Source organism: Myotis nattereri (assembly GCF_964212035.1).
Source record: "Myotis nattereri genome assembly, chromosome: 1".
Lineage (NCBI taxonomy): Eukaryota > Metazoa > Chordata > Mammalia > Chiroptera > Vespertilionidae > Myotis > Myotis nattereri.
Window position 1 is genome coordinate 78,474,336 of NC_138075.1, and position 21,210 is coordinate 78,495,545.

The 21,210-nt window shown below is 55.3% G+C and overlaps 1 protein-coding gene across 1 annotated transcript; it reads right to left on the reverse strand.

Moving 5' to 3' along the window:
• Window positions 1-217: 217 nt before the first annotated feature.
• Window positions 218-20,997, reverse strand: EFS (embryonal Fyn-associated substrate; the record flags this gene model as incomplete). The annotated part of the gene is given in 8 exon segments (XM_081096093.1): window positions 218-1,210; window positions 2,378-2,467; window positions 2,845-3,558; window positions 3,658-3,798; window positions 4,050-4,328; window positions 9,588-9,655; window positions 9,658-10,172; window positions 20,936-20,997. Coding segments are annotated over 8 exon segments (2,304 nt in total). The 3' UTR covers window positions 218-775.
• Between the last annotated feature and the right edge of the window lie 213 nt (window positions 20,998-21,210).

The window sequence follows — 21,210 nt, forward strand, 5'->3', positions numbered from 1 at the left end:
TTGTTTGTGTCCATTCCATCCCCACAATGTACCTTCAGAACTACGGCACGTCATGGGAGCTGAGAACTTGCTGAATGAATAGTTGTTAATTTTCCCCAAGCCCTTAAAGGCATCCTGTCCATAGTGTGTATGTACCCCATAGGTTGGGCTCAGGGGCACCAGACCTATGCCCCCCCCCCCCGCCACTGCCCCCAGGCTCCCAAGAAACAGTCAGGGAGCCAGACAGCAGGGTTTATTGAGATGAACACCCAGTGCCTGAGGCCAGCTCTCTCCAGCTTCCTGTGGGGAGGAGGCCTCTGGCTTCTCCCAGACCTGCACATTCCGGGCAATCAATGTACTGCTCTTATTCTCAACTAACAGTGAGGCACAGATGCTCTACAGCCAAGAAACAGGACAAGAAAGGCGGCCTAGGTTCCAGCCACCTGATTCTCCGTGGGGCCAAGCTTGCAGAGGTGGGTGGCAGTGCCGTGACCAAGTACCTCCACCCCAGGCTGACGGAGGAGGAAGAGTCCAGTCCCCCCTGCCCCAGAGGGCCTGGCACCTGCTCCTGACAAAGCAGGGAATAATATTAAATAAAAATAATTTATACAAAATGGCTCATACAAAAAGCTGCGGATGGAGGGAAGAGACGCCTCAGAGATTGAGATGACTGGAAGGGACAGGAAGGGGGAAGGACTGCCACTTCTCCTAGTCCCTAAAGCAGAGCCTTCCAGCCGCCCAAGGACTGGCAGGAGCTCTGGCAGGCAGGGGAGGAGCAGAGCAGGGCTGGGGGCCCTCAGGGGGCCAGGCTGGTGAGAAGGTTGGTGAATTGCAGGGCCTGCCCCGCCAGCTGTGTCACACACTGTGCCATCTCTTGGGCTGCAGAACCAGATGGGTAGCCCAGGGCGGCCCCCTTGACAGCGAGCACAGTAGCCTGCAACGCCTGGCCCAGCGCTGTACCTGCAGCCCCAACCTGTGCTCGGAGAGGGGCGGAGGTCGCCAGCCGGCCCAGGGTGTCCCCAACAAACACCAGGCGGTGAGCAGCCACCACCACCTGCTTGCCATGGGGCACGAAGAGGCGTGGGGGCTGGCGGGCCCTGCTGCTGGACATCAGGGCTGCCACGGCTGCCTGCAATGCTGAGTAGTGGTTCTGGCACTGCCCTGCATAGAAGTGCAGGAGCTGTAGGTCTCCGGCGGGCAGAACCAGATGCTCCCCGGGGGACAGGACCTCCTAAGGGCAAGAGGAGTGGTCAGTGGGATCGCGCTCAGTGTCACTTCTGCTCTCTCTTCCTTTCTCCTCCCCTCTTTTTGTCCCCCAGCCCTGCCTTTCTTCCTAGTACAATCCCTTTAGCTCTTACCTCTGTCATCAGAAAATTTAGGTGCTCATAGCGAGCGGCAGGAAAGTGCTCAGAGTTGACGCCAGACAAATCTGGATTCAAACAACCTCAAACAAGTCTCTGAACGTCTTTACTTCCTTATCGCTAAACTGGGGAATCTAGTTCTGCACTGTCCAAAATAAACGTAATGTGAACACACATGTAATTTTAACATTTATAGTAGCCACATTAAGAAAAGTAAAAAGAAACTTTGTTTTTAATCTCCCAATATACAAAAATGTTAATTTCAACATAGCCTCAATATATAAATTGTTGAGATTTTTTTTCATACTAAGTCGGCAAAATCTGGAGCATTTTGTATCACACACACTTCCATTCAGACTAGCCACAGTTCAAGCAATCAATAACCACAGGTGACTAGTGGCTACCATACTGGACAGTGCAGGTCTAGTATCTGCCCCCTAAGGCTGCAGGGAAGATAACTCCATACAGTGTATAGAAAGGGCTCAGAGCAGAGCATTGCGCACTGTATGCCCTGTGTGAGTGCTTGCTATGGCTATGATTAGTGTTGACTCATGTGACGTGCTTAGTACAGGGTCTGGCACTTGGTAAATACTTGATAAATGGTAGCCACTGTGATTAAGACTAAGGAGACCACCTCACTTTCCTAAGGCCCAGAGAGATTAGCCACTTCAGAGCCCCTGGCGTCTTACCGGTGGAGCCGGGATTAGGAGCCAGGTCTCTTAGGAACCCAGGAATTCAGCTGAAGGAGCCTCAGAACTCACCTGGCCCAGCTCTGACCCACAGCCCAGAGGCTTGCTGCTCTCAACTGCTTGGTTTCCTGATTCCTCTCCAACATTCTTTCCCCGCTTTCTGAATTCCTGAAATCCTTTCCTAAGCTCCAGCTCCTTCCTCTTGAATTTTAACTTGTCTTCTCCAACTGCTCGGAGTCAATGAGCTTTGATCCCTGTCCTATTCTAGTTCCCTTGATGGTTCGGTTAAGAACATTCCTCCTCCTAGGTTCCTGCCCCCCTTCCCCAGCATCACCCCCACAGGATTACCTGCTGCTCCGGTGGCCCCCTCTCCAGCACTTCAGGATCCCCGGGGAAGGCTTCATCCAGGGGCCTAGATCCCTGAGCTTTATCCATACCCTGCAGGAAGGGTCAGGGTCTCAGTGCAGGGGTGGAGGAACAGGGCAGGGTGGCCTCCTTGGCCCTCGCCACTTCCCCTTCCTTCTGGAGGTCTCTGCTGCCATCAGAGGTTGCAGTCCCGGACTCCAGGTCTGAGACAGCTCTGGTGGCAAGTCAGAGGGCTCAGGGGCCCTAGGATGGGTTTAGGGGAGGCACATAGCACTGGTACAAGTGGTGTGGCCAAGTACTAGGGTCCCAGGCCAGAGGGTGCAGGGCCAGTAGAGGGGAAGGAGGGAAGGGAGGAAGGGAGGGTCTGCAGGTGGGCCCCAGGCCTCCTCCCTCCTCCCTGTGGTTCTCCAGGGGGCACTTTGGGAGGGGCTGGCTGGAGGTGAGCTCACCTTCAGGTGGACGTAGTCGTACTCCTCGGCCACCGGGATGCCCTCATACTCATTGTGGTGTCCTGCTGAACTGTCCTCTGCCTCTCGGCCCTCTGAATCCCCCTCGACCTTAGGGCCCCCATAGCCAGGCAGGCGGGGTGGAGGTGGGGGCAGAGGCCTGTCCTGGATGCTGCCCTTTCTGCCTGGAGCAGGAGAAGGAGCCGGGGAAGGACTGGGGGCCTCAGGGACAGGCAGGGCGGGCAGAGGGCGGCGGGACAGGTTCTCTGCAGAGGGCAGCCGGGGCCTGTGTGCGGGTGGAGGGCTTCTGGCCAGAAGCAGGGCCAGGGCGTCCGGGTCATTGGGGGCTGAGGCTCCTGGGGGCTCTGGAGGTGCCTCTGGCCCCAGCAGGGGCACGTCGTAGATGCCCTCCTCAGTGCCGCCTTCCCCATCTGCTAGCAGCTCCTCAGGCGCTTCATACAGATTGAGCAGGGCTGATGCCCGTTTCAGGTTGGAGGGGGCAGCATAGAGGGGGGGCCCTGGTTCTCGGCCCTCCTCCCATTCCAGATCTGGCTCCAGCTCTGACGGTGACTTCGGGGCCAGAGGCACATCATAGGGAGCTTCGTCCTCTCCAGGGGGTTGTGGGGTGACCCGGGCCAGAGGGCGGGAAAAGGAGGCAGGGGAGTCATAGGGGTCACTGGAGGGAACTCGGAGGGCAGAGGAGGGCACGTCGTAGACCTGGAGAGGGAGCAGCTAGTTACCATTGGGTTCAGCACTGGCCTCCCTCCAGAGCTGTCGGTTCCCTGCCCAACGTACATACAGACCTCTGGTCCTCACCTCCAAGACACCTCCAGGGGCAGCCAGTTGGGTTCCGGTGCCTCTGGGGACCTTGTAGATGGGGTCAGGGGAGGGCAGGCAGAGTCCAGTTGGAGATCCTGAGGTCAGGCAGGGCCGAGCTGGGGGTGGCACCACATACACCTTGGGGAACCAAGACATGTGGGTCAGGAAGAGGGTGGGGACCAGGGAATCAGGTAACAAGTGCCTTGAAGGAGCATAGACACCTTCTGGCCCCCTCCCTGTCCCAAGGGCAAGGAGAACCCAGAAAGGGATGGCAGACAGGCTTCCTACAGCAGAGCCCCTTAGGGCTCTCCCCGCCCAGCCTCACTGCAGGCACCTGCAGAAGGGAAAGGGGTGTCCGGGCTTAGGGTTGGGAGGGCTCTAGCTCTCACCTCCTGGTCTTCATTGCTGTGCTCTGGGGCTGGATATGGTGAGCCAGGCTCGGCTGGGGGCACCTGGGAGAGTCTGGGCTTGGGTGCCGGGCCATCAGGAAGGAGCTTCACTCTGTTGGCGGGCACAATGCCCTGCTGGCCATGCAGGGAGCAGAGGCACCAGCCGTCCAGCCCACCAGCACCCTCTCTCTGCAGTACCCGTAGAACGTCCCCTCTGCGGAAGGACAGCTCCTGGGGGGACTCAGCGGTGTTGTCGTAGAGTGCCCGGGCCAGCTGGGCCTGGTGGGAGTGGGAAGAGGGGTCTTCACGAACATATTAGGTCATGGCACCTCCTGCTCAAAACACTTTAGAGCTCATTTCCCTCAAGCTAAAAATCTGACCTCCTGGCTCAGCTCTTCCAGGTGGCCCTGCCTCGTCTCCCACTTCATTCCCTGCACTCTTCCTCTTTCTTTCTATTCCTGAACTAGACAGCGTGTTCCCACCTCAGGGCCTTTGCACTTGCTGTTTCTTTTACCCAGAAGGCTCTTCCCCTGACCGGCCCCTTTTCACCCTTCAGTTCTGCTTAAATGTCACCTTCTCAGAGACCTTTTCTTCACTCTTCTTCCACCCCATTCTGTGTCTGTCTCCATCCATGGTTTCCTTCATAATACTTTATACTATTTGCCTATTTTTATCATTGATTTCTACCCATACAGTGTAAGCCCAGTGCGAAGGACTATTATATTCCTAGCCTCTGCAAACGGGCCTGACCTGGTATCAGTCCTCAATAAATATATGCTAAATGAATTTCTTTCAAAGCCTCATGTAGACAAGGAAGTCCTGCTAAGGTCTCCCGTAGAATTTCCTTTACCTTCCGTTTCCCAGTCAGCATGCCCCACAAGCCCAAGGTTAGATGAAGCAACTGCAGAGAGCCCTTACTCTGAGAGGGGCTGGGAGAGGCCCAGCCCAGACAGTACCTAGGCATAATAAGGAAGAAAACAGAAACCCAAGCAATTGTTTTGTTCTCAATCTGAGCAAATAAGGTTCAGAAGAGGATGAGGTTACCATGGAGAAAAGTACGTAGCTGTGTGTGTGTGTGTGTGTGTAGGGGGCTGATGCACCAACCACGAGCAAGCATTTATCAGTCTGTTTTTAGTCCTGTCTGGTAGGGACATCTAAGCTTTTTCCTTGGAGAGCCACAAGCTCAGGTAGAAGTCACAGATACCAAGTGCAAATTATGTATCCAGACACTGTGCAAGTCTTTGCACTAATCATCTCATCTCATTGCATCCTCACAGCAACCTTAGCGGGAGGAGCCATCATTATCCCCATTTGGAAAGAAAACCGGAAGAGAGAGGTTAGTACTTTACCCAACAACATACAGCTGGTGCAGCTGGTGGGACATGATTTGAACCCCAGGCTGCTTGATTCCAGAGCCTTCTCTCTCTCTCTCTCTCTCTCTCTCTCTCTCTTAAAAATATGATTTTATTGATTTCAGAGAGAGGAAGGGAGAGGGAGAAATAGAAACATCAATGATGCCCTAGCCAGTTTGGCTCAGTGGATAGAGGGTCAACATGCCCCCTCTTGGGAACTGGGGATCAAGCGCACAACCCGGCAGGTGCCCTGACTGGGAATCGAACTGTGACCTCCTGGTTCATGGGTCGATGCTCAACCACTGAGCCACATTGACCAAGCCAGAGTCTACATTCTCAATCACTCTTCTACTGCCTCTGCACAATCACAAACATTAAGGATCTACTTTTGCCCTGGCTGGTGTGGCTCAGTTGGTTAGGTGTTGTCCCCATGCACTGAGAGGTTGCCAGTTCAATTCCTGGTCAGAGAACATGCCTGGATCGGCCTGGTAGGAGGCAGCTGATCAATGCTCCTCTTTCACATTAATGTTCCTCTTTCTCTCTTCCTCTCTCTAAAAACAAATAATCCTATCTAATAAAGAGGGAATATGCTTATTGACCCTCACACTGTCGTTGAAAAATGGCGGCGCCCACAGCCAATGAGGAGGGAATATGCTAATTGACTGCCCCACCCTCAAAGATAGCAGCACCCACAGCCACAAGATGGCTGGCAGGGGAGGGCAGTTGTGGGTGATCAGGCCAGCAGGGGAGGGCAGTTGGGGGTGATCGGGCCAGCAGGGGAGCAGTTAAGTGTCAATCAGGCTGGTAGGGGAGTGGTTAGGGGGTGATCAGGCTGGCAGGCAGAAGCAGTTAGGGGCAATCAGGCAGGCAGGCAGGCGAGCGGTTGGGAGCCAGCAGTCCTGGATTGTGAGAGGGATGTCCCAGATTAGAGAGGGTGCAGGCTGGGCTGAGGGACAACCCCCCCCCCAGTGCACAAATTTTGTGCACCGGGTCTCTAGTCCTATATAATAAAAGGCTAATATGCAAATAGACTGAACAGCGAAACAACAACAACAACCAGTCACTAATATGTGCACTGACTACCAGGGGGTGTGCGCGGAACACAGCGGGATGGAGGAGCAGGTGAGCAGGGGTGCCAGATCAAGGGGTGCCGGTTGTTGCCATTGGGGTGAGCCTCTCGTGGTTACTGAAAATTCTTTGCTCCCGCGCACCATGGTCCCACCCAGCGCTTGCACCTGCTGCTGGCGCCCCAAACACCCCTCAGGGCTTCTCCACCTCCCCCTGCTCCTGAGGAGAGATTAGGGCTGGCAGCCGCCTCTCACACCTGCTGCCGGCAACGGCCCCAATCACACCCACTGCTGGAGCCACCACTCGCACTCACTGCCAGCCCTGGCCCCGCCGCTCGCACCCACAGCCGGTGCTGCTGCTTGCACCCGCTGTTCATGCCCAGCACGGGTCCTGAGCAGGTATGAGCAGCGGCTGCCAGCCCTGATTGCCCCTGAGGGCTTCTCCACCTCCCCCTGCTCCTGAGGGGCAATTGGGACAGCAGCTGCTGCTTGCACCCGCTGACGGCACAGGCCCCAATTGCTCAGTGGCTGCAGTGGGGGAGTGGGAGGTGGGCTGCTGGCAGACAGGGGACTGGGGCTCGGCGGGAGGGGCCAGGGCAGGGGCGCGGAGGATGGGCCGAGACCGGCCCCTGTGCCTACTGCAGCCTCGCAGACCACAGTTCCTTTCAAGGTGCAAGAATTTGTGCACTGGGCCCCTAGTATATATATTTAAAAGGAATCTACTTTTTTCTTCTTATATTAGTAACAGTGGTTAAGTCAAGAAAGTCCATGACTCAAGTATGATTCAAGCATATTATACACAATTTCCCTTTGCTAGCCACCTCATAGGGCTCTGAGTCCACAATGCCCTTTGGTAGAATCAAGCTCAAACCACTCACAGTATTGAAACATATTCCGCTTCAGTTATGTTTGCTAGGTGACTGCCCCTGCTGGCAGCATCCCAAGCAGTGGTGGCTTACACAGTGATGGTGGAGAGCATGTAGTTAGGCATTATTGAGCAAGTAATCCCCATGGGCTAACTCAGTAAAAAGTCTCAAGCTGAAGGTCTCCGGCCACCAGGCCCCGTGGAGGAGGATGCTCTGCTCAGCCAACATGAGTGCATGTTTCCCTTGGCCAGTGTCCCCCTCGGATGGAGAGGTTGTCCAGCCCTTCATGGCTGGATGATGTCAACAACAAACTGACTTCTTTTGCCTGATTCCAAACTCATCAAACCACTTTCTGATTGTATTGGCTTCTGAAGGATATCGTCCCACAGAAAGAAAACATGCTAACCAGACGACACAAATTCCTGGTTAGCACGGCACTGTTCTTTCTAACTGTAAGTTACAACTTAGTATTTTGGGTCCAGCCTGACTGGGTTTAAGAGCACAGTTTGGATGGAGGCAGACAGTACTGGGTTTGAGTCTTGGCTCTTTCACTTTCTAACTGGGTGACTTTGGCACGTTGTTAAACCTTTCTGAACCTGTTTCTTCTGTAGAACTCCATATCCATATCCGAATATCCATTTGGATAATAATAGTACTAGCTTCACAGGGATGTTGTGAAGACTGGATGAGATAATGTCTCAAGCAATCAGGGCAAAGCTTAGAGCCAGTAAATGCTCAATAAATATTAGCTGTTACTAGGATCCTGTGAGTTTCATTAGCATAAATATCCCCACCCCCAGCTCTGGTAAAAAGGGAAATCTACCTCCTGGGACTACAGAGCTGATCAGCTGGCTTCTGAGCCAGCATCTTTTTTTTTTTTTTTTTTAAATACACTTTATTGATTTTTTACAGAGAGGAAGGGAGAGAGATAGAGAGAGTTAGAAACGTCGATCAGAGAGAAACATCGATCAGCCGCCTCCTGCACATCTCCTATTGGGGATGTGCCCGCAACCCAGGTACATGCCCCCGACCGGAATCGAACCCGGGACCCCCCAGTCCGCAGGCCAATGCTCTATCCACTGAGCCAAACCGGTTTCGGCTGAGCCAGCATCTTTATGTCAGAGTACACCCACTATTTTCAGGATCTCCCCCTTTCCCAGCTCTGAAAACTATGATGGTTTTCCCCACCATCATACAGATGGAGGAACTAAAAGGAGTTTGGTCTGAGGAGGAGTGAAAATTGAACACTTCCTACAGGAATATGGGAGGTTGTGGGGAGGCATACTTCTCTTTCCCGCCTCCTTTCCAGAGTACCCATTCAGAGGGGGCCAGAAAGCAGATGGCAGCCTCCCTTTCACTGAGAATCCTAGAACCGAGGGAAGGGTGGTTAAGAGAACAGAGTTGTTTAGAATTCAGATGGCAAGGAGTGTAAGACAGCAAGTAGAGGTGGGGCTGTGGAGAGCGCCTCCCAGTGTTAGGTTTGAATTCTGTCCAATTGGGCCAAACCTCTGGGCCTTGCAATTGCAAGCACCCAGGCCAGAGTCGCTTATAGACTGATTGATGATGGGTGTGGTCACTCCTGCTCTACCCGCCTCCTCAGGGACTAAGCTGATTTGTGAGAGAGGGGCTGCCTTAATGGGGGGTGGCAGTGGGCCACACGCTCTCTGGGATGCCTCCTCCCCCTGTCCCATCTCGCCAGCCAGCTGTCACTTCGCTTTGTACCCAGAAAGTGGCCAGAGGCTGGCTGACATCACCTCCCAACTCCGTCTATTTTCTTTTTCTCCCTGCCTGATCTCTCTGCCTTCGCTTCATTTCCTCCCTTTCCTTCATCCCTCCTCTAGAGAAGGGCCTTCTCGGGCCCTCCAGCCTTTCCCATTTTTCTGAGCCACCTCCATTCTTCCAGCCCCCTCCCAACCTTTCACTGGCCTCCCAATCACAAGCCCCTGCCAGCCACCACCGGCCATCTGTTCCCGCCAATAAGTGAGCACATAGGGCTCGGGCTAGACTTGCCCCCTCCCCTCTTTGCAGGACAGCCTCTAGAAAGAAAAAGAGAAGGGGCGGGGGTGGGGAAAAGGGGGACTCCAGACACAGAGGGATGAGGAGAGAACACGAAACAAAAGTGGAGGGCCACAGCCTCCTGGAGAAGAAAGGGACCAAGAAGAGAGACAAAGAGAAGGCAGAAATAAAAGGGACAGAGTGCAGGGCGGCTGTGAAGGTCTCTGCCCAGCCGCCTCCTCTCCCGGGTGGACTCACCGACGTGGCTATGGCCATGGCCGTGGCCTCCGGCGTGGCCGGCTCCAGGCCAGGCTCAGTTCCGCTGACTTCAGCAGCGGCTGCCCCGCACCATGGAGGCGGCCCCCAGCTTTGGCGCCCGAGTCGTGGCCTCCGCAGAGGTTGGAGGAGGAGAAAGAGAAAAACCCACAAACTCCCCAAATGGGAGGCAGCTTGGCCGGGCAGGAGGAGGAGCAGCGGGGCGGGCTGGGGCGTCGCTGCGGGACCTTATCCAAAGGCGCGCGCTCCGTACCGTCCCCGCGGCCTCCCGGGGGCCGCCGGGCTGGCCAGGCCCCCGGAGCTGCCTGCCCCAGGCCGTGGAGACACCCCAGGTCCGCAGGGTCCAGCTCCCGTGCGGGGCAGGGGCAGGCCAGGAGGAGGGAGCTACTCGGAAGGCGCTCGACGCCTCGCCAGGGCGCCCAGAATGGCCCCGAGGGCTGGGCGAAGCCGCCGGGGCGGTTGGGCTGGACGAGCGAGTTCAGGAACCAGCCCAACCCCACCCGGGACCGGAGAGCGGGGCTCCGGGGCCGTGGTCGGGGCGGCAGGGGCAATGCGGCGGCCTCGCTGCTGGGGACGGAGGGAAAGCTAGAGCGGAGCCATATGTCCCTCTTCAAACTCGCCCAACTTGGCGAGAGGAGGCCCGCGGACACCCAGGGGCCTGCGAGAACGTGGCGGTGGGGCTGCGTCGGCCCAGGCGCTCGCCCGCCCGGCGGCCGGGCGGTTCGCACTCACGCGCGCCCGCTCTCAGCGCGCCCCGGGCCAGGGTGCCGCGAAGGCAGCGGGGCAAGGCTCGAGTGGGCGGGACGGCCTTTCCAAAGCCAAGGGGGGCTCACCGGGGCCCACCCGCCCTGCACCCCTCGGCCGCCGCGCGCGGGGCCACCGACGCCAGCTCCCACCCTCGGCCCCTGCCCTGGGCGCCGGTTCGCAGCCCGCTCGCGCGCACCCTGGAGCGGGCCTCTCGCCACCCCCTCGCCCCCCTCCCCCCAACTCGGGGCAGCTCCCAGGTGCCTCTGGGGACGGAGAAAAAGGCCACAAAGCCAAGGGAGCAGAGAGGAGGCGAAAGAGGGGCAGGGCCGGGGGCCTGCGGACTCGCCTGGAGGTGGGTGGGCACTAAGAGGGCTGTGAGGCTCCGGGGGTTGCGCGTGGCCCTCAGGCTCACGTCTGCTCGCGGCTCCCCTTCCCTTCCCGCCCCTTCCCGGCTCCAGGCTGCCCTCGCAGCGCCGTTTCTTTCTCCTCCCCTCCGGCCCCCTCCGCTCCCGCGCGGGGCTCCGTCCCGGGGATTAAGAGAAAGGAGGGAGGGGGAAGGGAGGGGAGGGGCGGAGGAGAAAGGAAGACGCTCCCTCCAAAGGCCGGTGTTGAGTTTCAGCTGACGACCCTGGGGCCAAACTGCACGCCCCCTCCCCGCCCCTTTCCCCTGCGCCCTCTTCCCCCCGTAGTCTCGGCGGCCCTCGGGGCGGTCCGCTCCGCTCGCTCCCGGGGGCCGGCCTCTCCCCGCCACGCCCCCGCTCTCCCCCGCCGGCCCCGCGCCTCTCGGACTCCCTTTCATTAGCCCACATCTGTCTTTCCCGTGGCAGGGGAGGGAGCGCACTCCTTCCGCCTTCCTGGGCTCCTCAGTGGAGCCTCTCTTCTCCCTTGGCATTGCCTTTGCAGGGGTGGCAGGCTTAGCCGCCTTTCCTCCGGGGGCCAGGCCGGGGGTCTGGGCTGGACGTGGATTCTGGCCCTGACGGGAGACAGTGAAATGAAACCGGACCGTCTGGTCCCAGAGAGGCAGGCGGGCGAGTGGTGCGGTCCCTACACTCCTCCGCCAGTCTGGGCCTGCCCCCAGCCCTCTGCTGGCACGCTTCTGCCACGGAAAGCGGGAGTGGGGACCCTGGGCACAAAAGGCCAGCACTCTTTCAGAGCTGGGATCTGGCTTTCCAGGAGTTTCAGCTGCAAGGACAGGGCTCGTGGGTCTCGTGAAGCCTTCTTTCTTCCGTTTTTGAAGTTCTTGGTATTTAAAAAGTGAGATGCCAAACAGGATTGAAAAGTTGTAGTCTATTTTCAATATTTACATGTAACAAATTAACACTTCAAATTGTTGATGTAAGAAACGTCTAAACCTGTAGAGATTTTTATAAGCAGTCATTTGAGCCAAACTGAGGACAATGTCAGGATGCAAGATCTCAAATGGCCCTGGCCAGTTTGGCTCAGCGGATAGAGCATGGCCTGCAGACCCATGGGTCAAGGGCACGACCTTGGTTGCAGGCTCCTCCTTGTCCCTGGGTGAGTGCAGGAGGCAACCAATCAATGTGCTTCTCTCACATCGATGTTTCCGTCTTTTCCTCTCTCTTCCCCCACCCTAAAAATCAATGGAAAAATACCCCCAGGTGAGGATTAACAACTATAAATAAATATTTCAAATGCTTAGGGGGTGGGTGGGAGGGGGGGGGGAGATGATTAAGGAAGGAACTTAAGGAAGATTACATGAAGGTAAGAGAAAGCAAGGTAACCAGATAGGTAACTAGATTATGGGCTCCCTTGAAGGTGGTCAAGGGAGCCCATAATCTAGTCACCTTCAAGGGGTCTGGAAAAGAGGATTATTTCTGGCATTTCAAAGGTATGTTAACCTAGATGTACAAGAACAATGGGCAGGACTTGCTTAAAAAACCTTTTACCAAAGAAGTTATACCCACCATGACCTGCCCAGTTAGGCATTTATGATCAGATCACCCTGTGAAGTTATTTTTGGTCACTGAACTTGTTCATATCTACTTCTATATCCACACACACACACACACACACACACACACACACACAAAATAGACTCTATACCGTTGAAAGTCTACTTTAAGACCCTTTGGGAGCTTTAGGCCTTGGGCAGATAGATGCTTTCCCTCCACATTCCACAGGCCCACACATCCAGGCATTTTTTCAGGGGAGGAGGAGGTGAGACACCAGCTTTGACTGGTATTCTGAAAATACCACCCCTACTGCCTGGGTACCTATGAAGAAACCTCTGCAGAGGGGAGGGGTAGAACCTACACAGTGGATTAGGGAGAGATTCTGGGGTGAACATGAGGATGGACAATATTGGTTCTGGGCTTGGCTCTGAGATGGAGTGCAGACCTGGGCATGCGTCTGGGAATCCTGAACAGATTCCAACTCTCTTAGGCTGGTAGAGGAATTTTTAAAGTTCCAGATGCGTCTGAAGGGAGAGCTCCTCCATTCCCACTCCAGTCTGATCCAACTTCCATCAGACCCCAGCCCTAGGGGCCCTGGCCGCTGGAACACAGACACTCAGGGGGTCACTGTATGCCCAGGGGACTGCCAAGGCAAGTTGGGGTGGACAGGAAACCGAGTTCCTGATGCTCTGACGGGCACAGGAGAAATAGATGGAGGTCAGAAAGGGCTAAGCAGGAAGGAAACTATAGGGCCAGGCAAAATGGTTGTTTGGGAGGTGGGCAATGGGGCGTAGTACCTGGGGGAATGTAGGTGGGGGCAGCAGAGTGCAAACCTGCAGGAAAATCAGACTGCCCCTGGAGTGCCTGGGCACTGCGCAGCGACAGTCAGACGTGGAAGTGAATCCTGGTTTATTAGCTGTGTGATCTTGGTCAAGCTATGTGACCTCTGGCCTCAGTTCCTCATCTATAACTGACTTGGGTGAAGCGTGAATATGTGTAAAGTGCCCAGCACAGTGCTCTCCCTCCGTGGCTGTTCCTCTTCACCTTGGCTCTCCCTGCAACTTGTGCTTTCATGAGAGATGAAAGGGTTTTTGGCTGAGGGCAGGAGGAGCCTTTTTTCTTGCCTTATGCCTTATCCTTGCCCTCTCTTTCACAGAGGTTTAGAGGGATTCTAACTTGTTCAGAGAGAGCTGGGGGCCCCAGGTTAGGCTGGAGAAAGCCCAGAGTGGGTGGGCAGCTAAGACCCGGGAGGCCAGCCTTGGGCAGCCAGGTCCTCAGCTTTGAGGCCTGTCTTCGCTATATTCAGAGGAAGACAAGAAGGGACCCCTCCACCTGGCTTTCTGAGTCCCAGTCTTCTCTCCCCTTTCTAGCAGGACCAACCAGCTAGTCTTTCTCTCATCCCAACCTAGGATTTCATTGACCTGTTCTTGTTCCTCCTGCTATTCAGAACTTCTCAGGTGCTCACGAATTCTCCTAGTTCTTCCTTCGGACTCGTCAGCATCCAGATTGCCTGGGTTCCAATCCTGGTTCTAACACTAGCTGGCGACTTTGGCAAGCTACATGACCTCTTGGAGCCTCTGGTTCCCTGTCTGTAATGTGGGATAATAATGGAACCGATAGCATTGATTCGTTGTGAGGATTAAGAGAATCTCGAGAACAGTGCCTGGCCCATGATGTATAAATGTTGGATAAAAGCAACTGTTACTGTTATTTTATGCCAGCCCTGGAGAGGAGGGGGGAGCAGAATATTAAGGTCACAGTGCTGCTCTCTGGGAACTCACATCACTGAGATCACGCTTGAATCCAGTCAGCACCTCCCCACTGAACTTGGAATAAAATCCAAATGCTCCACCACAGTACCCTATGTGATCTGGTCCCTACCCACCTCTTCCACCTCCTCGCATCCCACTCTCCCCCCAGCCTCTGTTTTTCCATTCACACTGTCTTCTGTTTCTCAAATATACGCAGCTGTTTCTCACCTCCAGGACTCTGCATGTCCCACTCCCTCTGCCTGGGCCATTCATCCTTCCCTGCCTTTCTAAATTAAGGCAAACCCCTGGCCCATAACTTCCTATCTCATAATACTATTTCATTTTCTTCACAGCATTTGTTATTATCAGAAATTATCTTGTTTCCTTATTTATCATCTCTCTCCTCCTAAGATAGAAGTTTCATGAGGCAAGGACTTTATCTGGCTTGTACTCCTCTGCATTCCTACCATTTAAAATAGTGCCTATCCTGGCTGGTGTAGCTCACTAGTTGAGTGTCAAGCCAGGAACCAAGAGGCCACTGGTTCAATTCCTGGTCAGGGCACATGCCCGGGTTGTGGGCTCGATCCCTTGTGGGGGGCGTGCAGGAGCAGCTGATCAATGATGTTTCTCTCTCATGATGTTTCTATCTCTCTCCCTAAAAAATCATATATATATTAGAGGCCCGCTGCATGAAAATTCGTGCAAGAATGGGCCTTCCTTCTCTTGGCTGCGGGCATCGCCTTTGCTCTGGCCCGGAGCTGCCTTTCCGCCTTCCCATGCTGCCCAGAGGACCAGAGCTGCTGGGGCGGTGAGGAAGGCCTGCGTCTCACCCTGCCCCAGGCTGTTTCGCGCCTGCATATGCAAATTAACCCAACATCTTTGTTGGGTTAATTTGCATAATCACTCCTGATTGGCTGATGGGTGTCATGAAGGTCAGTCAATTAGCATCTTTGTCTTTTATGAGTGTAGATATATACGTATACTCATATATGTAGATATACATATACTACACTCATAAAAGATAAAGATGCTAATTGACTGTATCTTCGCGACACCCACCAGCCAATCAGAAGAGTATGCAAATTAATCCAACAAAGAAGCCATTAAATTTGAATACTGCAGGTGAGGCGGGTAGCGCCAGACACTGCCAGCATCTCTGAGGACCGGGGAGGCATGGCGGGCAGCACCAGAAGCCACCCGTGGGATCCGGGTGCAGATCAGGGACCGGGGAGGCGGAGCTGGTGATTGCCCCAGCCAGAATCCTGATGCCTGGGCCGGGGCAGAGCCGGCAATCACACAGGGCTGGGGTTCCCCTGCCCAGGCCTAATGCCCCAGCCAGAGGTCTGAGGCCAGGGCAGGGGTGGAGCGGGCCATCGGAGTGGGCTGGGGGTCCCCTGCCCAGGCCTAATGCCCGGCCAGAGGCCTGAGGCCTGGGTAGGGGCGGAGCCAGTGATCACTTGAGGCTGGAGGTCCCTTTCCCAGGCCTAACACCCCAGCCAGAGGCCTGAAGCCTGGGTAGGCGATTGGAGCAGGCTGGCGGTCCCCTGTCCAGGCCTAATGCCCTGGCCAGAGGCCTGAGGCCTGGGCAGGGGCGGAGCCTGTGATCGGAGCGGGCTGGGGGTCCCCTGCCCAGGCCTAAGGCCCCAGCTAGAGGCCTGAGGCCTGGGTAGGCGATTGGAGCAGGCTGGCGGTCCCCTGTCCAGGCCTAATGCCCTGGCCATATGCCTAAGGCCCTGGCCAGAGGTCTTAGGCCTGGGCAGGCGATCGGAGCGGACTGGGGTCCTCTGCCCAGGCCTAACACCCCAGCCAGAGGCCTGAGGCCTGGGCAGGGGCCGAGCCGGGGATCGGTGTGAACTGCAGAGGAAACACCTTTTCTGACTGCTCATTGGCTGAGCTCCCTGTATGCCACTGGTAATATTCTTAGCAACTTGGGTAATAAGAATCCAAAAAGGTGATGTAGGGTTTTTCCACCTCACTCCTGGAGAAAAAAACAAAAGTCTGCTGCTGGAGGGCTAAGAAATGTCATATCCTGCCCTAGCCGGTTTGGCTCAGTAGATAATGCCTCAGCCTGCCTACCACAGGGCCTGGGTTCAATTCTGATCAAGGGCATGTACCTAGGTTACAGACTCTTCCTTGGCTGGGGCCCAGGTCAGCGCTCATGCAGGAGGCAACCAATCAAAGTGTTCCACTCACTTTGATGTTTCTCTCTGTCTTTCCCTTTCTCTTCCACATTCTCTAAAAATCAATGGAAACATATCCTCAGGTGAGGATAAAAAAAAAAAATAATGAAGAAAGGTCATATCCTATGAAAGACACATCTTGAAAATGCCTAAAGAAAGTTGTCATTTTTTCACGGTGAAGGGACTAGAGTCCGTGTTGATGAAAACACCTTGGTGTCTGTGGTGACTGGCAGTAGCTGCAGCAGTGGGGTGAAGGGGCTGGTGCCTTCCCCTGATCAGCCTGGTCGCCTCCCACAAAGGGAGGCCAGACTGTGGCTTAGGCCCACTCCCCAAGGGGAGCAGGGAGCAGGCCTAAGCCATCAGTAGGACATCCCTTGAGGACTCCCAGTATGTGAGAGGGGGCAGGCTGGGCTGAGGGACCACCTCCCACCCAGTGAATGAATTTTATGCACCGGGCCTCTAATATATATATATATATATATATATATATACATACACACACACACTAGAGGCCCGGTGCACAAAAATTTGTGCACTTGGGGGGCAGGGAGGGTCCCTCAGCCCTGCCTGTGCCCTCTCACAGTCTGGGACCCCTCGGGAGATAACGACCTGCTGGCTTAGGCCTGCTCCCGGGTGGCAGAGGGCAGGCCCAATCCCTAGGTGCAGCCCCTGGTTGGGCTCAGAGCAGGGCTGATTGGGGAGTTGGGGCGCCGCCCTCTGTCATGCACAGAGCAGGGCGATCGGGAGGTTGTGATGCCACCCTCAGTCACGCTCAGGGTAGGGCCGATTGGGGGGTTGGGGCAACACCCCCTGTCACACTCAAGGCAGGGTTGATGGGGAGGTTGCGGCGCCACCCCCTGTCATGCACAGAGCAGGGCCAATCAGGGGGTTGGGGCACTGCCCCCTGTCTCTCACAGAGCAGGGCCCATCAGGGGGGTTGGGGCTCTGTATGTACCCTGTCACGCACAGAGCAGGGCCGATCAGGGGGTTGGGGCGCCGTACCCTGTCACACACAGAGCTGCAGGGTGATCAGGGGGTTGGGGAGCTCCCCCCTATTAGGCACAGAGCAGGGCTGATCAGGGGGTTGGGGCGCCTTCCCCTGTCAAGAACAGAGCAGGGCGATAGGGAGGTTGTGGCCCAGCCCCCTGTCACACACAGAGCCACAGGGCGATCAGGGGGTTTGGGCGCTGCCCCCTGTCACGCTGATCCCGGTTCCGGGAGGCCTCTCGGCTCCGCTGATCCTGGTGCTGGGAGGCATATTACCCTTTTACTATATAGGATAGAGGTCTGGTGCACGGGTGGGGGCTGGCTGGTTTGCCCTGAAGGGTGTCCTGGATCAGGGTGGGGGTCCCCACTGGGGTGCCTGGCCAGTCTGGGTGAGGGGCTGAGGGCTGTTTTCAGGCTGGCGGGTGACTGAAACTCCCAACCGCTCCTTTTTTTCTTTCTTTCTTTTTTTAATTTATTCTGGGCCAGCTTTAGCTCTGAGGCTTGGCTCCAGCTCTTAGGCCTCGGCTGCTGAAAGCAGGTATCTGGTTTGTTTGGGTTCTATAATCGAAACACTGTTTCAACTCCAGCTCTGAGATCCCAGCTGGCTGAAAGCAGGTTTCTGGGGTTTTGTTTAGCTTCTATATTTGTAACAATGTTTCAAACTGCAAGCTCAGAGGCCGGCAGTGGCAGGCGGGGAACGTTGGAGTCCTCTGTCACTGAAGCAAGCAAGCCTCATGTTCGCTTCAAGCTGCCTGGCTGCCGGCCGCCACCTTGGCTGGCAGTTAATTTGCATATTGCCCTGATTAGCCAATGGGAAGGGTAGCGGATGTACGGCTAATTACCATGTTTCTCTTTTATTAGATAGGATGTGTGTGTGTGTGTGTGTGTGTGTGTGTGTGTGTGGTGCCTGGCAGGTGGCTCAGTGGTTGAGCATCAACCCATGAACCAATAGGTCATGGTTCAGGTCAGGGCACATGCCTGGGTTTTGAGCTTGACTCCCAGTAGGGGGCATGCGGGAGGCAGCCAATCAATGATTCTTTCTCCTCATAGGGGTTTCTATCTCTCTCTCCCTCTCCCTTTCTCTCTCTGAAATCAATAAAAACATAGACTGTTTCTTAAAAAAAAAATAGTGCCTGGTGTAAAGTAGGTGCTCAATATGTATTTGGTGAATGGGGAGGCACCAGCACCCAGCTGGAGAGGGAGTTGTGGGGCTTCTTGTCCTGTGCACTCTGATTCTCTGTGTGTCTCCAAGCCCAGATGGAGTTTTCTTTGAAGGCAGGCTCCTGAGCCTAAACATCTTTGTAACTAAAGGTGACATGACAAATAATTAGCAACTAGTACCGTTATCGCCTACCAAGCAGTACAGGCAGCAGTGTTCTGGAGGCCTTATTTGAGCCAGGCCTTTAGTTGCAGGACCACAGGGAGGTTGTGATAGTGGGATGCCCGGAGCTGAGGAGATCATCTATTTACCAGCAGGAGCAGAGGTATCTCAGCATTTTAAACACCAGTGCCCCTGCTTCACATCTGGTGATTGCAGATGAGCTATTTCAGAAGCTGAGGTCCAGAACAGCTAAGCTGGTTGGCACTTTTGTGGCCATCCAGGTCAAAACCTCCTACCCCACCCCCACCACACTTCTCCAAATGAGAAAGGACCAGAGGGGGCCCAAGGTCAAGAGCTGATCAGAGGCAGGGTCCGGACATCAAACTAGCAGGTGAGGATTTGAATTTCTTTCTGAGAAAGGGCAGGGCAGCCGTATTCTAGCTTTCTGCAAGCCCCTGGAGCCTTTCCTGACCAAGGGAGGGGTGTATTCCATCCATCACATCTTCCCTGCCTTTCCTGCTAGGGACTGATCTCTCTTTCCAGAGCACAGGGGCGGATCTCCAGGTCAGGCTCAGGCAGGTGAAGCCACACTGGGAGGCACCCTTGATGTCAGGTGCTGGGTGAACTTTTCTTTGCTCCCACTTCAGCATTCTCCCCATGGCCACACCCGTCTTCCCACACCTCCAAGGATTCCCTGGAAGCTGAAGTGACTCAGGGATTCCAAAACTAGTCACCCCAGGAGGGAACCCTCTGGAAAATGTTTCTCATGTCAGGGAGTCACCCTAAGGAGTCCCACAGAAATGTTACTGAGATAAGGACGGAGGCTGAACAAACAGGGGTGGGTGGGGTGGGGAGGGTAGGAGAGGGGTGGTGCAGAGCACATGTTCTCTGTCAGGCCTGAGCATCCCTGGAGGAGACTGTGTGGGTGGAGGGACCCTGTCTCTGCCTTTCAGGGGTTTTCTCAGAGGAAGTCCTGCTATGGAGGCAGGGGACACCCCAAAGGTCTCTCCTGAAGGTCAATGGCCTGGGCAACCACTGTGGGTTTTTTGCAGCATCAGCAAGTAATAAGTAGCTAGAATCACTTCCAGCTCTTTTGAACACCTCCTCCTGGACTGGGGTGGGGGTGGGGTGGGCAAGGTCAGGAGATCTGGGCCAATGTCAGGCTCTGAGGCTCTGACTGGCTTTGGGGAGACCCCTAAGGATTCAGGTCTTCTGGAAGAGCACCGCCCTCTCAGAGCGTTTTCTGGGGCTGGAGGCTGCTCAGGAACACCAGGAGGCTGGGGAAGAGGAGTGGGAGCAGTGGGTCCCAGCCAGCGGTGCTGAATGCCTGAGTGGGCAGGAAGGCCCTGTGACCTTGGGCAGGTGCAGGTGAGACCCGTTCCAGCCCAAGCCCAGGTGAGCCGGAAAGCACGTACTGAATGGACTTCCCTTCCCTTTGCAACCAATTAGGGCAGCACAGGGTGGCACCGCCATGCCAGGATCTTAGATTTGGAGTTGGTCAGGGCTGGGGTGGAAAACCAGCCTCGCCCCTTCCTGAGTGACCTTGAGGAGGTTACTCAGTTTCTTTGGGTCTCAGTTTCATCACCTTAATATGGGATAATAGGGATAATAGTTTTCAGCCCATGGTTTTATTGGAAGGTAAAATGAGCTGATGCACCCACAGGCCTTGGCACCGTCCTGGCACATGACCCACAGGACTGAGGCCAGCAGAGCGGGCAGTGAGAGTGCCTGGGAGCACAGGGGCGAAGAGGGGCAGTGGGAGCATGGTGATGCCCCCTTACTAGTGCTCTCCTCAAGAGCCGCCACCTGTTTCCTCTGAGCCCTGTGGCACCCTTAGTTCCAGGACCTTCACCACAGCAGCTTCCCACAATCCTCCAGAATGCCCCCTGACCTCATTACTGCTATGCTTTGGGGCTGCTTTGCCCCAAAGCAGCGATTTTCAACTCGTGTGCCTCAAGAATATTAAAACAGGCAATATCTGGCTAGTCAAATAGAAAAATGACAACAGGCAACACAACAATAACTGTTGGGTGTGAATGAATCAAAATTATACCAATTATTTTTGTCAGGTTGGCAAAAGATAGGATATATTTTTTGGTATGCTGCAGAATGTTAGTAATTAGTTTATGTGTGCTATGCGACGAAAAGGGCTAAAAACCGCTGCCCTGCAGCATTTGAAGGATTCCTCCTCACTCTATAGTTAAAATTATTCCTGGTTCTCTCTGTTTACTTCCGGTGTCCTGGGTTACTAGACGAGTACTTTCTAAGGGAAAGCACATGCAAATCAGGGATCATCATGCTAGAGACCATGTCAACACACGGTGTGTAGGCGTGTGTGTATGGGGGGTGTCATGGAGGATGTTTGAGGGGGGTCAATGGGCAAGGATGAAGAGACAAGGCATGGAGGGAGTGGGCATGGCCTGCTCAGGGCCTCTCAGGCTGGATGGTCCCCGGCTGACCTGTGTCTTTGGGGTCAGGCCCAGCTTGAGCCATTGTGAAGCACACAATCTCGCCTTTCCCCCGTCCCTGCCCCAGCTGACAGTGGCCCATGCAACTGGGGCTCTAAGGCTGGGTCATGGCCTAAGAACAGCAGCTACCCCTACAATGACCTTGTTCCAATGGCCTTGTGATTGGGTGGGGGAAGGCTGGTTCCTGGAACAGGGGGCCTCCTGTTGGGTCTTAGGTGGGGGAGTTACCAGGCCCCTC